General features: G+C 39.8%; 1 protein-coding gene across 1 annotated transcript in view; it reads right to left on the bottom strand.

Moving 5' to 3' along the window:
- The window catches only part of runx3 (RUNX family transcription factor 3), a 63,235-nt gene that overhangs the window by 21,676 nt on the left and 20,013 nt on the right, over nt 1-21,546 (bottom strand). The window contains exon 4 of the mRNA XM_062041817.1: nt 14,656-14,799. Coding sequence (XP_061897801.1) covers nt 14,656-14,799 — 144 coding nt within the window. The remainder of the gene's footprint in view (nt 1-14,655; nt 14,800-21,546) is intronic.

Below are 21,546 nucleotides of genomic sequence, written 5' to 3'. Positions count from 1 at the left end.
CACGTTTTTGAACAGAACTCAAGTTGAATAGCCCAAATGATGAACAAGAGAGGACCTAAAATAGAACCTTGAGAAACACCACTAGTATCATCTGAAGTAAACAAACAACAATGACATTAATAAAACATTTCAAAACTGCCAAAAAGTTGAGGACTTAAAGGGGTGCCTTGAGGATCGCCTCGGTCATGTAAATCACAGGTTTGGGCCCCAGTGTTCTATGTCTGCAAGCAAGGTTAAAATGTCAATGCAAGGATCTGCTAATGTGTTTACAGTGGTCCAAGTTCTTCTATACAACAAGAGCGCTCTAGTGTTTTTTAGGAATTATCTGTAAAAATGTTTAAAGTTAAAGTTAAAGTACCAATGATAGTCACACACACACTAGGTGTGGTGAAATTTTGTCCTCTGCATTTGACCCATCCCCTTGATCACCCCCTGGGAGGTGAGGGGAGCAGTAGGCAGCAGCGGTGGCTGCGCCCGGGAATCATTTTGGTGATTTAACCCCCAATGCCAACCCATGATGCTGAGTGCCAAGCAGGGAGGTAATGGGTCCCATTTTTATATTCTTTGGTATGACTCGGTCAGGGTTTGAACTCACAACCTACCGATCTCCGGGCGGACACTCTAACCACTAGGCCACTGAGTAGGTCTGTCTCCCAAGTTTTGAACTGAACCGAAGGTCCGGTATGGTGTCATTCCTGGGCCGCCGGTTTAATAGTACTGACCTACAGCCACACTGAGCATGTGTAAAGGCTAGGCTTCCCCTTGACTTCCTCTGTAAAGAACCAAATCAGCACTGAGAGGTCCTGCACTACAGCTCACAATGGCAAATTCTTACATATAAATGGCCTTATTCAGAAAGACTTGCAAGCAGCTGGTGTGATTTGCTCAAGAAAATAAACATTTCCTTCAAATATTTTGATTGGCCGGCAGACAACGTCAATACCAGAAGCACAGATTACCCCTGTTAATAGGAGGGCCCACCCCTGGGTGGAGCCAGTGGAGTGGGTGAGGCAGGGGGCCGAAACGGGAAGCATCACTAATACTCAGCGTACAGGGGAGGCGCCCGTGTAGTCTTGAGGAGGACGTAAATAAACACAAGACACTTTTTGAAGTTTATGTGGAGATGAAAGCCACGGCCGGGAAGACCTTTTGAGCCAAAATGGCGTCCTCGTGACTCGGGGTCCTGCGAGATATGCAATGAAGCGTGTCATTGAGTAACAGTGAATGCCGGCCCTTGTGCTGGCTTCCTGTTTCACTTAGGCCTTAGGCGTCGCAACAGGGAGAGAATGTGAGAGCGCGAGCCAGGGAGAAAGAAAAACGCCAACGAGAGGGGAGAGAAAAGAAAGCGTGTTAGAGACGCAAAGGAACACGGCCTTGGCTCGGCTATGTCGGACATCTGATACTTCTTTTGAGCCCTCACTTATAACGCGAGCAAAAACAAACACATGGGCTGAAAATGTTTTAGGTTCTTTTCGAGGGCTTGTCCCCCAATGGCACTCACCCCCCCCCCACCCCCCCCCACCCCCCCACCCCCCAGACTCAATAGAAACTGTTCATGGCGTGCATGTAGTTTGTGTAATTGCTGAAATGTAAGACTCAGCCCAACTCTAAAGTGAAATATTAACTTACATAAACAGAGGGGGGCTGTAAAATACAACTTGATTTCACTTCTCTTTTTCAAACATTTTTTTTTTGCAACTAACTTTTTTTTTTAAAGTATTGCTCTTACCACAAGAGATTGCAGGCACCATAAGCACTAAACTCCATATTATGTAAATAGTGGAGTGTTTTAAGCACCGGTCCAGATGCTAGTTTGGTTGCGTTGGCCTCGGAGGGCCCGCTTCCTGCTGAGGTTTGGCACCGATCTTCTTACAGCGTGACGGCTAACACTTGAAAGTCAACGCCACAGCTACCTGACGGTGCAAATTTCCTGTCCCGCTCGTGCTCCTAATTGGCTGATCATGTCACTCTGAATGTGGGAATTAGTCTGAGACTCTTGGCCGCGATGGTAGCACAGAGCCACTTCGAACCTGGTGGGGCCCGGCCAGTTTGTTTATGTGAAGTAAACACTGTGGTCGCAGTGGACAAGGCAGGAGGGGGCATGGCTGGTCCGCCATCAAACAGGATTTTCACCCAACAGCAGATGTCATAGTCGGGGAATCTAACATTCAAGGGAAGTGTCACTAATGGATTCAGGATAATGTACAACATTAAATAGTTATGAATATTAAAAAGTTGCTAAAGATTTTATTGCTGATTTTATTGATTCAGTGAAAAACATTGTCTTGATGTCATTACTGAAGCAGCTGACTTGACCGTATCTAAGAGGAACACGCACACACACACTCGCAAGATTTTCATACACCCCACTTTGCTGATCTGTTTTTTGATGAACATTTTACCCGGGTTTTGTATACTGTCGAGTGTTAAACACTGAGACTAATTTATCAGAATACTGACCATGCTGGGATGCATTAAGTTAGTGTCTGTATACTTTAAATGTCTTATACCAGTGGTCACCAAACTTTTTGACTCAGGGGCCACATTGGGTTTAAAGAATTTGACCGGAGGACCGGGCAATATACAGTATATATATATATATATATATATATATATATATATATATATATATATATATATATATATATATATATATATATATATATATATATATATATATATATATATATACACATACATATATATATATATATATATATATATATATATATATATATATATATATATATATATATATATATATATACACATACATATATATATATATATATATATATATATATATATATATATATATATATATTTATATATATATATATATATATATATATATATATATATATACACATACATATATATATATATATATATATATATATATATATATATATATATATATATATATATATATATATATATATATATATATATATATATATATATATATACACATATACACATACATAAATATATATATATGTATATATATATATATATATATATATATATATATATATATATATATATATATATATATACATGCATATATATATATATATATACATATACACATACATAAATATATATATATATATATATATATATATATATATATATATATATATATATACACATGCATATATATATATATGTATATATATATATATATATATATATATATATATATATATATATATATATATATATATATATATATATATATATATATATATATATACAGTGTTGGAACTAACGCGTTACTGTAACGCCGTTAGTTTCGGCGGTAACTAGTAATCTAACGCGTTATTTTTTTATATTCAGTAACTCAGTTACCGTTACTACATGATGCGTTACTGCGTTATTTTACGTTATTTTTTAGGTAGTATCAGCTAGAAACTGAAGATCTGATTGTGTTTTGTGGCAGCGCTGCGGTGGAAAATAAAAGGCGTACGTGCTTTGTGTGGGTGGGGGGGGGACGGGGACGGGGGAGGACTCCCATACCGTAGTTGAGGAGCGCAGGGGAGACGTTCCTTCGGGGCTAACAACCTTCACTTTACCCGGAAGTGGTCTTTACAGCTGAGGGTGAATGACGAGGCCGGCGGTTTGTTGCAACTTTGTGACTTTATTGGACGCAGCCATCCAGCAAGCTAGAGAGAGCACCTGCAAGCACTCACTGTCGCCGCTCCCTCACTTCTCTCGCCCACTCACTCACTGACGTCCCTCACCCACATGCTGTCATATCTTAAAGGGCCACACACACACACGCACACACATAAACGCTACTATCATAACAACTAACAAGACATCAAGGCGAAGCCAAGAGTCGATTTTTTTAACAAGGAGAAATTCTCAATACTTTTCTTTTGTCGAGCACAAAGAAAATAACATTTTAGTTAAATGTAAGTTGTGTCTTGGATCAAAGATCCTATCTACTTAGAGTTAAAGTTAAAGTGCCATTATGTTGCAGCTATTTAAAATAGTTTTGTCAATTTGTTCTGGCCAGAAACAAATTGGCCTTTGAAACATATCTTTGTCTTTGTGTGTTGTATGTAGACCACATTGCTTTCTGAGTTCAGTGATGCAAATGCATGTCAAGTTGATCAACAGATTGTATTATTCTCCAGTGCAATAACAGTACTGAAATGAAGGCTGAAGGGCATTAATGGGAGCTTTTAAAAAAGAAAAGAAAAAAAGAAGTAACTAAATAGTTACTTTTCAAAGTAACGCATTACTTTTTGGTGTAAGTAACTGAGTTAGTAACTGAGTTACTTTTGAAATGAAGTAACTAGTAACTATAACTCATTACTGGTTTTCAGTAACTAACCCAACACTATATATACATATACACATGCATATATATATATATATATATATATACTGTATATATATATATATATTAGGGGTGTGGGAAAAAATCGGTTCGAATTCGAATCGCGATTCTCAAGTTGTGCGATTCAGAATCGATTCTCATTTAAAAAAAATCTATTTATTATTATTATTTTTTTAAAATTATTATTTTATTTTATTTTATTTTATTTTTTTATTAATCAATCCAACAAAACAATACACAGCAATACCATAACAATGCAATCCAATTCCAAAACCAAACCCGACCCAGCAACCCTCAGAACTGCAATAAACAGAGCAGTTGAGAGGAGACACAAACACGACACAGAACAAACCAAAAGCAGTGAAACAAAAATGAATATTATCAACAACAGTATCAATATTAGTTACAATTTCAACATAGCAGTGATTAAAAATCCCTCATTGACATTATCATAAGACATTTATAAAAATTAAAAAAAAAGAACAATGGTGTCACAGTGGCTTACACTTGCATCGCATCTCATTGGTTCATTTAATAGTTAAAACAAATTTACATTATTGCAATCAGTTGATAAAACATTGTCCTTTACAATCATAAAAGCTTTTTACAAAAATCTACTACTCTGCTTGCATGTCAGCAGACTGGGGTAGATCCTGCTGAAATCCTATGTAGTGAAAGAATAGAGAATCGTTTTGAATCGGGAAAAAATCGTTTTAGAATCGACAATCGTGTTGAATTGAAAAAAAAAAATTGACCCCAAGAATCGATATTGAATCGAATCGTGGGACACCCAAAGATTCACAGCCCTAATATATATATATATATATATATATATATATATATATATATATATATATATATATATATATATATATATATATATATATATATATATATATATATATATATATATATATATATATATATATACATACTGTATATGCATGTATATGTATATACTGTACATATATACTATACTGTATAAATATGTATGTTTATTATATATATACATGTGTGTATACAATTATATATATATATATATATATATATATATATATATATATATATATATATATATATATATATATATATATATATATATATATATATATATATATATATATATATATATATATATATATACATATACACATACATATATATATATATATATATATATATATATATATATATATATATATATATATATATATATATATATATATATATATATATGATATTGTTGGAATTATACATTTTTATTGATACTGCTGCTTTTATAAATTTTTGGTTTTCCCTTTTTTAGTATTGTATTTGTATGTCTTTCCAATTACTTTGTACATTTCTATCTTAAATTTTGTAAAGCTTGGATTGGGTTGGAATTAGGGTTGCTCTATTTTTTTGTTAGAGTCATTTACGTGCCGTAATTTTTGTAAATACAAAAAAAAATTTCTTTTAAAAAGGCGTTTTTTAGACCAACATATAAATCGTACGTTAGCAGCCAAGAGTAGCTTTTGTAACCTGTAACTTGTTTTGAAAAAGATGTATTAAATTTTAATATACCAAATAAGATACTACAAAAATTGTGTTGAATCAAGAATCAATTCTGAATCGAATCATCGCCCCAAGAAGCAGAATGAAATCAAATCATGATGAGCCAAAAGATTCCCACCTCTATTTGAAATACAAATGTATATACATTTGTATTTTATTGTACTATTGCACTAAATACAAATGTTTAAAAACATCAAATAAAATTGAACACAAATCAGGCAACATGAGAATTATCTCACACTTCCTTTGCATAGCAATTCTGTATAGCATTTTCTTTTTAAACTTTATTTCAGTGATGTGCATATTCACAAAAGTGAGGGGGACCCACAACTGTGTACACAATGTGCATTTGATAATCAGTAGGAGCAAGTGCTAACTCAACAGTAGAAGTGTCCAGGCTGGGCCAACATATTTTATAGAGTCACCTACATGCCCATGACAAACTATTATTCCAATAAAATTAAATATCCAAATGATAGTTGTTACCTTAATGCAGTGCTTCTCAAATATTTATCCACCGTGACTATACATAGTGTAATGTGTCTATAAAATTGTTACCACTATACCTCTGCAAAACACTCCGGTCTTTCCTTGTCTCCCAGTGTGGTTACAGTGAAGCCGAGTGCGACATACGCGTCATCATATTCTGGTACGGCAAAAAAAGCACCCCGCTGGCATCGCACCACGCCCCCCCCCCAGGGGGGTCCGCCCCACTATTTCAGAAGGGCTGCCTTAATGTTACATTATGACATCCTAAGTGCGAGGCCACATGTTGGATTTTGGATGATTAACCCTTTCTGTACAACAGGAAGACAGCAAGCTGCCACCCACAGACATTTACTAAAGAAACCTGGAATAACAAATTAGATCTCTTGAGTGTTGGATCGGCTTGACTGCACGAGTCAAACCATGAATTCGAAACCACACACACACACGCACACGCACACGCACGCACACACACGCACACACACACACACACACACACACACACACACACACACACACACACACACACACACACACACACACACACACACACACACACACACACACACACACACACACACACACACACACACACACACACACTCCCTCCGCGTATTGCTGGGAATGATCTACATGTCTAGCAGACTTACCTTTAACCACAAAAGAACAAAAACAAGCAGTGAACGCACCGTCTGCCAAGGTGCAGGAATCCTGTTACTGCATGCACTGTAATGAGCTCTTAATTACCCTGTCTGTCTGGGACACTTGCGCACAACTTGCGTTACCGCCGCTCAACTGTGTGTGCGAGCGTGTGGGTGTGTGTGTGTAGTTTGTCCAGCGGGCCTCTAAGACAGTCATCTGTGTGTTAAACTCATGTCTGGAGAGGCGTCCCGCTGACAACAAAAGTGACACACTATTTCACGGCAAGGAGGCTTCGGGAGGAGATGACACTGTGTTATATTATTAGAAAACACCTTTATGTAATAGCGAGGACGGTGGAAACCGTAACATGTTGATGGACTCAGACAAACAGAATTAAAAGTTTTTGACAAATTACGACGGTGTCTGGCAGCGTTTGTGTCTGCTGTTTATATGTAAACACCTCCTCTTCATGTGCTTTATTAAAACAGGCCTGCTTTGTTTGAGCTTGTAATGTTGCCATGTAACTGTCTGTGCAGGAATCTTTCACATATGTCTGTGCTTGACGCTCATTTACACTCAGAATTCATTGAGTTATCCAAAGGTGGGAGGCCTGTTATTTAATTATTTTACAGTGCTTGCCTTGCGGTACGCCGTCGTGATGCTAATACCACATATTAAGGTGTGTGGTTTTCACAGCCCTTCCCTTTCTCCGTCTCTGACACACACACTCGTAAATGGCCTCCAGCCATTGGCAGCTCTTCCGTGAAGGCCTTTCTCCTCCCTATTAGGTTCAAATGAGGTTAATGTGTTTTGTCGACTACATTTTTTTTCAAACGCTAATACTGTGCGAGGTAAAAAAACACAACGCTGCTGCCTTCTGTCTCACCTTAATAGGGATGGGTGCCGAAACCAAGTTGCATAATGGCTACGGAGCCGACGTACACGGTAGTAACCAGACCCCCCAAAACAAAGTAAGTCATTTGAGTGCTACATAAATGCCACCTGCAAAGGGTGCTTCAAGGTGGTATTGTGCAAGTAACGTCTTGCAAGTAATGTATACGGTGCATTCACACACACAGGAATTCTGCACATCCACATTACAGGACAAGGATGCTGATTTTTGCACATTCTTCATTGCTCAAATGTTGTTCTCCCACGTACCTCAGACCGACTTCCTGTTCTTGTCTACTGGGCAATGGACTATACAGTGGAAGCTCCATTTACAAACGCCTCAATCGGCGACCTTTTTAGTTTACGAACCTTCACATCGCGCCTAATATGCCTCTGTGTGAACCATGTCTTGGCGTACGAACGCTTCATTCATTCATTCATTTTGCATGCCCCTAAAAGCATGCCTTCCTGTACATGCAGGCGCAGTCATTTTGAAGAGGCGGGGCCCACAACGTCACAACCTGTTTGCATCCTGTGAACACTGGTGCGGCCATTTCAGAGCTTCGACGACGACTAGCGCTTCTGACGAGTTTATTTCCACAATTGTCGTACCTTGCGCCGATCTGAGCTGTGTCAGCTCGTCTTAGAGATGACTTTGTGGGATCAGAAATGCTTTAAATGTGTCCAAACTATCACAGTCTCGCTGAAAGCTTCGGGCTGCCAGACAACCGCTTAGAGCTTGTGTTTTAGCTCGTTAGCTTGTGGCACCTTCACTTCGAGGATTTTATCAGCGAAGGGGGTTTGTTCCGCAGCAAGTCTTTAATTGTGATGAGACCGAAAAATCTGCCAGAGTGGACCTTTATCACAGCGAAGGAGCTGTTTTTTGTTGTAGCAACATGTTGGTTTTGGAGCACACCAATGAGACTTTTGTGTATGTGTGCATGTTGACATTTAGGTTTGCTGTGATGTTGTAGTGTTGTTTGGATTAAAAAGAGATTGTTAAGCCTTTAACCCATGTTATGTGGATTTGATAAATATATATATCATCATACATCACACATAGTGTCTTCAAGGTGTGCATTTTTTTTTTTATACTAAAATAGGGACTTTTTTCGAGGCTTGAACCAATTTTTTATGTTTACATTGATTCTTATGGGGAACTCTGCTTCACTGTACAAACTTTTCGGTTTGTGAATCATGCTCAAGAACCAATTAAGTTTGTAAATCGATGTTCCACTGTACAAACATTTTCTTCCTTGTTTAAATGTATTTATATATTGATATACGCTTTCTCGTGTAAGGCAGTTCAGAACATATTGTCAAATTTATTGACAGAGGTACTCTCTCATCGGCTCTCATTTACCATCAAAAGTTACTGCTACAGATCACTCTCAACAGTTCACAAATGCTCCTAACATGCGGCCGTAAATATGTTGGACCATAAATGAATGTTTAAGAGGCACAAACACTTTTTATACATAAAACCAGTGGCGTGCCGTCACTAGAGGCAGGGGAGGCACGGCCTCACCTGCCATCATGGAAAGAAAAAAAAAGTAAAAAGAAAAAAAATTAATTAAATTGTTATACATATCCAGTGATTATACTAAAGTTATTTTCCATTTAACTTCACCAGTTTTGGATTATTTTTATTTTTATCTTCACATTTGCCGTTCAAATACTGAGAAGAGACGGTGCGGCGATCAGCAGCCAGTTGAGGCACGTCACTGCGTTGTGCCTCACCATGGATTGTGCGCAATGCCTCGGCTAACTGCTGGCCTGCTGTGCAGTGAGACCGTATTGCTATATGAATTATATTATACATGTCCATAGTTTAGTTAGCTGAGGTATATAATGTACAGTGTATTTTGTCAACAACTGTATGTGTGTAACATATTTCTTGTGCTGAGCGATCATAAAACTGGAGGCTCGTCTCATAACCCCGCCTCCTGGTGCCAAGCATCTCCGCCGCAGAAGGCACCGCCCGACAGGAGCGCCACACCAACCAAAGCCCACACCCAAACCCCCACGTGCAAGACCGAATCCACCCAAAAGTCACTTAACAAGAAGCCAAAAAGTGCAAAAATAACAATGCTCGCGCGGCGCGCCGGAGGAGCCATGAACAGGGACACAACATTAGGTACACCTGCAGACTACAGCGTGGATTTCATATTTCATTCATTCACTACTCTTCCAACACGAACACCACTGCTCCCGCACTTATAAGTAAAGGTAAGACCATAATAACGTTTCTTTTTATTAAATGGGGTTTTTTGTGTACTACAGTTTGTAAGTGTAAAGTTAAAGTTAAGTATACCAATGATTGTCACACACACACTAGGTGTGGTGAAATTTGTCCTCTGCATTTGACCCATCCCCTTGTTTAGTTTAGTTTAGTCTTTATTTGAAGGGACAATGCACAGAAACATTAAGTTCAAAGACAGATATGTTCTGTAACAGATTATAGCTAAATAGCTCATTTCCATCTGCAGTCCCTGGCTACCTAAATTAAAGGGATACAAAAATCATGCAATAAAATTATGACAATAAAAACATACTATAGCATGTTTTTAAATTAAGAAAAGTCATAAAATGCCCTTTCATGTACACATACTTAATATACAATACAACCACACCTCATTTACATCATCACACAAAGACAATACATGCTTTTGTTCACATCTGTCATCATTTGTAAAAACAACCATGATTTTAACACACACACCTCACAATTTACAATAAAAATACTCTCATGGATAAATATAATACACATTAGGTTGATGTGTCAAACATAATGCCCACCTTAGTGACCGTGTGAGCAGCTTTGATTGCTCCAAAGCCACTTTTTAACTTCAATTGTGAATGAAGAGTCATCTGTTAGACTTTTGAAGTTTGTTGTGAGGTCGTTCCATTCCTTTATGGCTTTATATAAAAAGGCTGATTGTTGATTGTTCACCCCCTGGGAGGTGAGGGAAGCAGTGGGCAGCAGCGGCGCCGTGCCTGGGAATAATTTTTGGTGATTTAACCCCCTATTCCAACCCTTGATGCTGAGTGCCAAGCAGGGAAGAATGCTAGTATGAGCTTTTAAACATAACCCGTTAACTGCTGCCAATCAAATGGTGAATAAGATACTCTTTAGGGTTCATATGTTTGTAAATCTGACTGTGATGAAGTCAGTGCCTCACCTGACATGAACCTCACCGCACGCCCCTGCATAAAACATACACGGAGAATGTCTGCAACTTGTGGACGACAGTGGACAAACAAGTGACTGTGACATTTAGAGAGTTTGTGATTCTTTGAACAAACCATTGCTTGGGAGCATGCGTGCCACCCAAAGGTGTATCTATCGCCCTTTAAGTGATTGTGTTTATCTGCATTGTTTGTCATTGCCTGAAGAAATAAATATCAAATCAAACAAAACAGAAGTCATCGTCATGCTAGCTACGAAACCTAGCTCTCCAATCAGCTAAACGGACTCAATGACTCCACGGTGACGTCTTGGAGAGTTTACTGAGTAATTTGGGAAGCTGTAACAATACAAAAAGAATGCCATTGTAATAATATAATACCAGACGCTTGTAAACGTGTTAGCATATTAGCTAATGCTAATGACGCTATCTTTTGATTATGTTACGATAGCACATACAAATACACATGAAAACACTACTATCATACATGTGACGGTTTAGTAAGTGTGAATTGTTTTAGACATATTGTACAACTTACAAACGTTGATGAATGAAGAATCCAAACAAGTAGAAACGCTATGGATGACTAGTAGGCGGAACGGCACTTGTACCTCCAGTTCAAGGAGAAGAAAATACTAGACGTTCAACCCGCAGCACCGGCAGTGAACAAATTCATCCAACAAATGGCGCCATAGCACAAACACAAACACCCTTTCAGTGTCTCTGTCTGTGTTTTATGAAAACTGTTTTTAAATACAAAACATTATGGTCATTTATGAAGAAAAATCCATAAATTAGCCGCACGGTTTTATAAACCGCAAGGTGCAAAGCATAGGAAAAAAGTAGCGGCTTTTTGTCCGAAAAATACGGTAGTTATTTTCCTATTTAGAGGGCACACATGTTGAATAGGAAGAATGACGACTATTTGCAAAAAAGTCCTCTTTGAAAAGAAGGCTCTAAAAGTGAAATGTTTGTCAACAACTGACATTTTAATCAGATTTTAATCCATGACAATACAAATAAATGTTGTATTATTTTGAAAAAAAAAAGGTTCAGTTCAGTGGAAAGTAGGGATATCACAATCATCCTATACAACGTGTAAAGGCCAAGATGTTTTCGAGCTGTATGTCATACAATGGCACCTCCGGGAAGGGTGATAACCAAAATATGATAACCTCTCCGTACTGTTTATTGTCATCATATCAAATTACTAGCTGTTTTCATGTTGTCTGTACGGTACAGGCTGTGCAAAGGATGTGGATTAATATCAACAATGCGTCCGGGTACATGTGGGAGCTGCATAAAAGTCTTTGTTTTAGTGGTGGTCAGCTGGTAGATATTGTAGGTCCATGCTGGTGACTCAGTGCGAAGCTGAGCACAAGGCCACACACTTGTGATACACACTGATAGGACTCCGCCCACACACGGCCCCGTGCTCCCACACAAGCGCCACCGTACACAGCAACATGCTGATACAAAGGTAATGAGATTCATTAGCCAGCATGAGAACTAAAGAGTGGGTGGGAGGAGGAGAGCAAACGGTGTGTGTTTAGTCTGCTGGAGTCCAGACGTGGCATCCTGTTAAAAAGCCTCTGACATATGACAGAGACCGAACACTCATCTTCACTTCCAGCATCACCCACGTAGTTGTTGACAGTGTATGCACACATCGCACCACCTAAGTCTGCCCGTCAACCCCTCTGCCCCCTTGCACACACCCCCTCGTTTTCAGCCCGTCTGAGAGTGACGTGATTGCCAAGGTAGCGGACTGCTGTTACATTCTTGAGGCTGTCGTGTGGAGTGGGGAGGGCCAGCTTCAGCACCCACGCCAAGTTGGGGTTGGCAGCATCGACACGCTACGCGCTGTAGAGCCTCAGATACACCGACACAGGCCATATGGGGACCGAGCTAATATGACAACCGACATTTCCAGATTTGGGGTACAGAACAAACTTCATTTTTACTGATGTGCACATGGAGGATGAAGGCTTTTTATGTTCTGCTGCGTGTCTAATTTCACTTCGTCACTTAGGTCAGCTACATACCAAGAAAACTAATGTGCTTTCCCTTGCTTAGGTAGTAACACGGCCTCAACCCCATAGCCACACATACCCTCCGAATAGGAGTCGAGCAGCGCTACCGAGTAGGCTAAAAGTCCAGGCTGTTAACCCATTGTCCAGCACAAGACGTTAGGGAGCATTGGGATGGGTACGGAATTCGATACTTTCAAAGGCACGGACCAAATTCCATTAGTACTACCGGTTATCGATTCACGTAAAATTATTTTTATTTTTAATACCTTTGTTGCACGTTACGTGACGACTCGGCCGGCTCAAACACTAAGCACAAACAATCACTCAAGCAACACTCAGTCGGACTGCCTCGGTGAAAACCACCGCATCTACAGAGGCGAAAAAGCTATGTTACGCACACCACTGGTGGGTCTGATCCGAAAAGGAATCACATTTTTCCACAGATTTTAATTCAGTATTTTGCAAATTATTTCATATTGTGCGTGGAAATAACATAATTCAGGATTTTAATAGGGCCTGATCCATTAAGATCCAAATACCACACGCTAAACAGTGTGTGCAAACTATAACATTTATATTAGTGGGCATGTTCCATGTGATCTACTAAGACTGCGTGTACAATTGTCGATAAGTGCAAAAGTGATGCAGATCCACCTATTTATGTTATGTTTTTAATGTGTACTAAGCAGCTTGTACCGTGGAGATAATCATGTACTGCACATTCATGTTATCATGCGCCTACATGTTTTCAAACATGCAGCAGACATGTACCACTTTTTATCTGCATTTAAGAAGCAGTCCTGCAGGGCATCTACAATGAAACCCACTTTTCTAGTGTGCTGAAAATGGGCTCCAGATACAAGAAAATGGAAATTGCAATGTTTTTTTGAAATACAGTGTTGACGAAAAAATTATGTCATTAAAAAAATGTCTGCTCTGCACACACCAAAACACATCAATTGAATTTGTTTTAACCAGCCCCTTAAGTTATCTAGCAGCTATACAATTATAAAATGATGTTGCTGATAGAAAATATGTCTAATATTTGACAGTTCATATATGTTGACAAGCATATGTAGGACAGAGCTGCAGGACAATTGCCTCCTTTCTCACAGTTATTTCTTTGCAACTGCCAGTTTGCACGTCCTTTCTACATGTGCTAAATATAGATGCAAAACAGATCCCGCATTAGTTTTAGTCTTGATAAATCACACCGTGCGTGCAAAATACTTCAATTTGCATTTTCTCCTCCCAGTAATGTGTGCATTTTGATGATCAGCATATTGTGCACAGTCATGAAGAAAGACACGCTAATTTGATTGTGCTCCTTATTCATGTAGTGACGCAATCCTCTCGTTAGGTCATTAGGTCATCTAAACTGTCACCTTATTGACCGTGTCATACACCTGTGTTGAATTTGGTTGCAATGTTACACTATTTACATAGCTGACACAGATCCGTTGAACCATACCGTCAGTTTTTGTGTCAGTTTGACTACAGTGGGGCTTACCTGGTGTGGTGCTGAGGTGGCTTTGAGGAAGGGGCCGAGGATTATTGTTGACTGGACCTATCCTCATGGTCCGCTGGTAGCGTTCGATCTCTGACAGCCTTTCTGAAAATTGCTTCTGGGAATCCTCCATCTTCACTCTGTGCCCTGAAATACATGGATAACGGTGGGGGGAAAAAAGTCAATTAGAAACGTGTTCTTTCCTTTATATTTACGTTAAAATGCTCTTGTGTGTGCATGCTTGAGGACAGTTGTGTAATTCACACAAAGTCAACACTGGATGCTGTTATGTGTGTATGTGTGTGTGTGGGGGGGGGGGGGGGGGGGGGGCGGAGGGGGGTGTTGCGAGACAATGTCACCGTGTTTTCAACCTCCCAGCACAAAAATATTATTCACATTGCCGGCAGACCTTGAAATACATGATACCCAAGCTGCACCTGCTGCCTCGTCACCCCTTGATAACAGCAGCAAAAAAAGTGCTTGGAAATAATTACTTGAAGAATGCTGTTTTCCCTCAATCCTCAGACAAAGCACATATGCTCAGGTTTGACTGACACAGCACTTAGTCAAAAGGAAACACCCAGATAGAGCGGCTGCAGTCATCAGTATTGTATCATTTATTAGCACCTTCTTCATCTTTACATAGCCTCTTGTATAAGAACAATAAATACAACTCTTATCATGGCTTTTATGTAGTCTCTCACATGTCCGCTGACATGTACACACACCACACACTTTACATTTATGTGGACACACCTTAAATGTCCGAGTCCGGATGAGGTTTAGTCCCTCTAATGGGAGGAAGAGATTTTAATGTAACTATCAATGCACCAAAATTGTGTGTGTGAACTCGCATGTATACATTCTGTGGTTTTTTCCTTGGCATCTCTGCAGACTACCCTAATGTGAAGTAATGGCTGGATTTGAATATTTTATCACTATATAAAGGGGGCAAGGCAGACGGACCAATATGGATTTTGCCCGTCCTTTCTCTCCACTGACCCATGGGCAATATATCTTCACTTGGAGGCTGACCCATGGGTAAAGTTTCCTTTCGTTTACCGCTCTGTCCATTTGGTAGTGCCCACTGCTTCCCCTCCATCCAGCAATATAGAAATGTCTAACTCTGTCACACCCCTTCTCCCCCCAACACACGTCAACACACACACGCACACACACACACACTCACACACGCACACACACACACACACACACAGGCTACACGGGTGTGTGTGCTAAAATAACAGTATCTGAAGTGAAGAGATGAAAACTATGATTCTTTTCAGGCCCCAAACTTCAACAACAAAGTGTGTGTGTGTGTGTGTGTGTGTGTGTGTGCGTGTGACTGCGTGTGCGTGTAAAAGATAGACTCACTAATTACTCATCTGTCTGAGCAGACACAGCAGTTCTGTTTGTTTTTTGGGATGTGATTCCACCTCCTACCCTGTGCCTTGGAACATGCTGTGAACACACTCCCTAAAACACATTAAGGATGCAAGTAAAAGGAAAGTAAAATGGAAGGAGTTCTGCAGGAGCTATAACAACTTCTGGAAACACTTTGCAGTATGTATATCCTACAGAGAACCAGCGTCCTCTGTAGTGGACATTTGTTTTTGGTCTATTTCTTGTGTCATAGTTACACATCCTGGGAACAAATTAGCCCTAATACACAAACCATAAGCATCCTCTGCAGTGACCATTGGTTTTCGTTTTCTTTATTTTGTCAGTTACAAATTGCAAAAAAATAGCCCTTTTACGCAAAACACAAGCGTCCACTGCAGTGGACATTTGTCTTTGGCATATTGTTTTGGTTGGAGTTACACATTTTAGGGAAAAATAGTCATTTTACACAAAAGACAAGCGTCTTCTGAACTGGACTTATTTTTATCTATTCATTTAGTCAGAGCTACACATTTTGGGAAACAAATTAGCCCTATTATGCAAAACATAAGCAGTGAGCATTTGTTGTTGTTCCATCTATTTTGTCAGCGTTACAAATCGCCGGAAAATATAGCCCGGTTATGCAAAACACATCCTGTGCTGTGGATATTTATTTTTAGTCCATTTTGTTCGTCAAAGTTAAACATTTAGGGAATAAATAGCCCTTATGTGCAAAACACAAGCGTCCACTGCAGTGGACATTTTTTGTTGGTCTATTTCTTTTGTCCTAGTTACACATTTCGGGGGGGGGGAAATATCTGTCATGCAAAACACCAGCATCCACTGCAGTGGACATTTGCTACAAATTTGAAAAAACAAATTAGCCCTATTATGCAAAACGCAAGCGTCTTCAGCTGTGGATATTTATTGTCGTTCCATTTTGTTTGTCACAGTCGAACATTTTGGTAAGAAAAATAGCTCTTTTGCGCAAAACACTAGCATCCCCTGCATTAGACATTTGTTTTTTCTCTAATTTGTTTGGGGGAAAATAAATAGTCGTGATGTACAAAACACAAATGTTTACTGCAGGGGTTTTTGCATGGAAGTCAAACTCGCCCAACAATGCCTTCATGTACTTTTCTGCTGTAACAGAAACATTTGAAGCATGAAATTGTCCAAAAAGCTTTGGTACGATGAAGTTTCAGGGGCAAACTGATTGAATAATTAATTACATTTGTCCATAGAGTCTACATTTTGTTTAAGACTGCCTTTGCTTTAAAGCATGGTTAAAGGAATGAAAGCTGGGATTTTGGTCTCTTTTCTCTCTTACTCTCTTTCTCACACACTTATGCACACCGTCGCTCACCCACACTGAGGTTATTGTCTGGTCTGAGGGCTGACGGGGGGAACACACCAAATATAACCCCAATATGTGTCCTTGTGTAGTTATTAAGAGATTTACACCACCTCAAGTGGCTCACGTCAGGGAAATAACACATCCCGACGCTCACTGCTTGAAAAAAATGATGATAATTGGACAGTTTTGCCGATGCCGCAAGAGGAATTGCGTGACTCTTGAGTGATCATCCAAGCTGGCCGCAAGCACACACACTTCAATGAAGCTTCCAGCGGAAGGTTGTCGCAGGGTGAGGGGGTTATTTTTCAGGGCTTCATTAGAATAACGCCCAGAGCTCATTAACACGGGGGCCACAGACACTGTTAACACCACTAAACAAGCGGGAGGAAGCGTTAAACGTTCTCTCTCGCCTTCTCAAATGTTTGCGGAAACTCTCTCGCCCACCTCGCCGCTTCTGTCTCCCGGATCCTTTACAGTCGAGTCAGTGTGGAAGGCAGCGCACTCACACTGCAGCAGGGATTTTCAACTAAATTGTCTTGGGGGCCACATTTCCAGAAAGCTAAGGAGTTCATCCTTTACTATTATTTTTATTTTGTATCTCCCGAAAAACTAGCGTCCTCTACAGTGGTCATTTTGGTCTATTTAATTTGTCAGTTGCAGGAACGCCCTGGTGTTTTTAAGGACCTTCTGCAAAAAAATTTGTCAAAGATCATCTCTATGATGAAGTTTTTCTAACTGAACTCCATGTGAATAGCCCAAAAGCTGAAAAAGAGAGGACCTAGAATGGAGCCTTGAGGAACACCACTCGTTGAACAAATGCCTACTGACTGCATCTAAAGGAAACAAGCTGCAACAACACCTTAGTTACATAGATCAACATCATCACAACAAAATGTAGAGCTGCCAAAAAGGAAATTACTTAAAGGGGTCAGTGTTGGCGCTAGGAATCTTCAAAATGGGGGCCCAGGGACCCCATCAAGTCATAAAAATGGGGTCCCACAGTACATTTTTGGGGTCCCTCATCCGGAAAGAACCACACCGGAAATGTTTCCTGTGAAAAACCGTCCGACCGGAACTCTAATAAGTAAAGTTCCTTGGGTGAATAATGTTAACTCACTACACCGGTATGTTTTAGCGCTTTCATGGCGAGTTTACTGACAGATATAAGTAAGAACTTTACACTACTTTATATTAGAAATAACACTAAAAAATGTACTACTAAAACATTTTGATAGATTTTTGAGTGCCGTGTGTAATGTTCTATATTTTCAATGGAACATTTAAAATGTTGATGTTGTTTACTTGAGACTTATCTCATGTTTGACTGCCATCTACTGGTCACACTTATAATTACACTCTGTACCAAATAAAATAGTGTAACGTCCCGGAAGATTTGGTACTGCAGGGAATTCTGGGTATTTGTTCTGTTGTGTTTATGTTGTGTTTATGTTGTGTTGCGGTGCAAATTCTGTCCCGAAATGTGTTTGTCATTGTTGTTTAGTTTGGTTTCACAATATGGCAGATGTTTATGACTGTGTTGGTGATGTTTATACGGCCACTCTTAGTGTGACATGTATGGCTGTTGAGTAACAATGCACTTCATTCACTTGTACATGGGATGTTCAAAAGCAACTAGGTCGTTAAATTGGCTATAGTCATACATAATTACAGCGTTTCTTGACATCTTCGATTTAAGACAATTATCACCCCTTCCAACGCTTCAAAAGCATTGAAGTGGGTGAGTTCAACCTTATACTCCGGAAAATCGGTAAAAAAAACAACAACAAAAAACACGTCCTGGGGACGTTCCGGAATTTCGCATACTTTCTGATTTCAATGTGTAAAAAGACACAAAAAGTGTGTTAACGCCAACACTGGGGGTGTCTAGAGGAATGCAGCGGCTATGTAAATCACAAGTTCAGACATCAGTATTCTATGTTTGCTAACATGGTTAAAATGTCAACACAAGCATGAATTGTTTCAGATTGTGTGAAAAAGAGCACAACCTTTGTTGTGCACCTGTATCCTCCATTTAAGCGCGTCAATACTGTCTCATTGGCTTGTTGACCCCCGCGATTCCAGCAGCACCTCTGGTCGTTTGACTCGTACTCTGCAGGGTCCGGGCCCATTCAGAGGGGTGCCGGAGCTCCACTGCAGCCCCATTTCAGTACGGTTTTTGTGGTGGGATGAATATTTTATGTGTCAGGGTGCACTTAGGAAAGAATGCCCTGTTTTTCTCGCTATGATATCATAACCACAAGATAGAGCTGGGAGACAGGGGCCAGTGCACACATGAGGCCTAAACAGCGACGCCCGATGCTGAAATGGATGCTGTAGATTTACTAGCCTCCTTTCGGAATCGCCTGAAAGCATTATGGAAGTCTATGAAGAGCAAATAAAAAGCTTGATATAAAACGTCTTGATGTATTAACGATGTACTGAGATGTGTTTTGAAGAAATGGGTGTGCTGTTGCCACACTCGCTTTGTTTTGTGAGTGTTATATTTCCTGATAGTGCTTTATATTTGCGGTAAATGGCTTCCCTTGTTGTGTACAATTCTGCAGTTGGAGATAAACTGTGTTAAAAACGTCATGTGGTTGAAGACACATGAACATCAAGCACAATTAAAGGACTCATAACATCCAGATTTATGTATTCTTTGCCCCTGAAAATTAATTCCCAATACATCCATTAGTTTTTGAGTAATCAGTAGATAACTAATTAGTAAGTACGTAGAACGCCCCCTTTCCATCACCCCCTCTTGGTGGGACGTCATCTACCGAACTGGAGCCCATTTTCCATTTCATAGACAGTGTGGATAAAGGCATGTAAAACTATTATTTTGATTAAATTTTTTTGTCGCCCTGGTCCATGAATAATTCAAAACTGATATAGTTAACATTATGAGCAAAAAATAAATGTTTCCGGACTTCCTTGCACATCCATCTCCTCTCCCATAGACGCCATGGGCTGTGTTTCCTCATGATCCCACCCTTGTAAAGCTACTGAAAATATGAATTTATCTAGAAGACGAATAAAGTATTTATCTATGTTCTTTTAGCAATTTCTCAAGCGCAATTCTACTCAACTCAAGGTACAATGTCAGCAATAAAACATCAGTAGAGGAGGACGCAAAATACAATACTTCTCTTCTTGTCTTTCTTTTTTTCCTTTGTGTATCCCCTGCCTCGAGCGTGACACAGGCCTACACTTCCGTGTTTACGCTATGAACAATACCGCGCTCCATAATGTAGCCACTGGTGTGTCTGCTTTAAGAAGGAATCCCATTTTTACATAGGTTCTGACTCTTGCTAATTACTTCAAAATAACATAATTGGGAATGAAGATACGATCAAAACACATGATACGCAATATGAAATTGCCTCCAGTCTTCTGCAAATGACATCAGCAAGCTAATTACAAAATTAAATTAAATTACCACTGATAGTCACACACACACCAGATGTGGTGAAATTACTCTCTGCATATGACCCATTCCCTTGTTCCACCCCCTGGGAGGTGAGGGGAGCAGTGAGCAGCAGCGGTGGTGATTTGGTGATTTAACCCCCAATTCCAACCCTTGATGCTGAGTGCCAAGCATGGATACGTAATGGGTCCCATTCTTATAGTCTTTGGTATGTCTCGGCCGGGGTTTGAACTCACGACCTACCGATCTCAGGGCGGACACTCCAACCACTAGGCCACTGAGCCATAATGCTGGACCGCCCACATTTAGAGCTAAAAGGAGGTCTTCCCAAATGTGCTAAAATGTACTAAAACTCACATTGGAACGTACCGCAACTATGCAATACGTGCCAATGTTGTCAGCGTTAGAGGGGCCATTTCAGACATTCTCCCCACAGAGTCTGTATCAGTGTTTGCTCACTGAGGTGACTGCCAGACCTTTAACACAATCAGCGACTTTGATGTGTTTTCCTTCCTTCACGTCTTCTTCTTCTGTGTATTTGTCTGCCATTGAAAGAAAGAAACACATGTTTCCATCCACAGGGAGACAAATTAAACACAAGCTCTTTTTAGTAAAGGGCTGGTCGCTTTTTCAGGGGCAAACTGAAACTCTATCTGGACGACAAAAGGGCAATACGTGCTCTGGCCCGAGCCCAAGTCTGCACTGGGTATATCTGAAGTGTAAATATTTG

Source organism: Entelurus aequoreus, linkage group LG03, assembly GCF_033978785.1.
Source record: "Entelurus aequoreus isolate RoL-2023_Sb linkage group LG03, RoL_Eaeq_v1.1, whole genome shotgun sequence".
Lineage (NCBI taxonomy): Eukaryota > Metazoa > Chordata > Actinopteri > Syngnathiformes > Syngnathidae > Entelurus > Entelurus aequoreus.
Note: the sequence above shows the minus strand (reverse complement) of the source record. Positions and strands in the feature narration are given on the sequence as shown.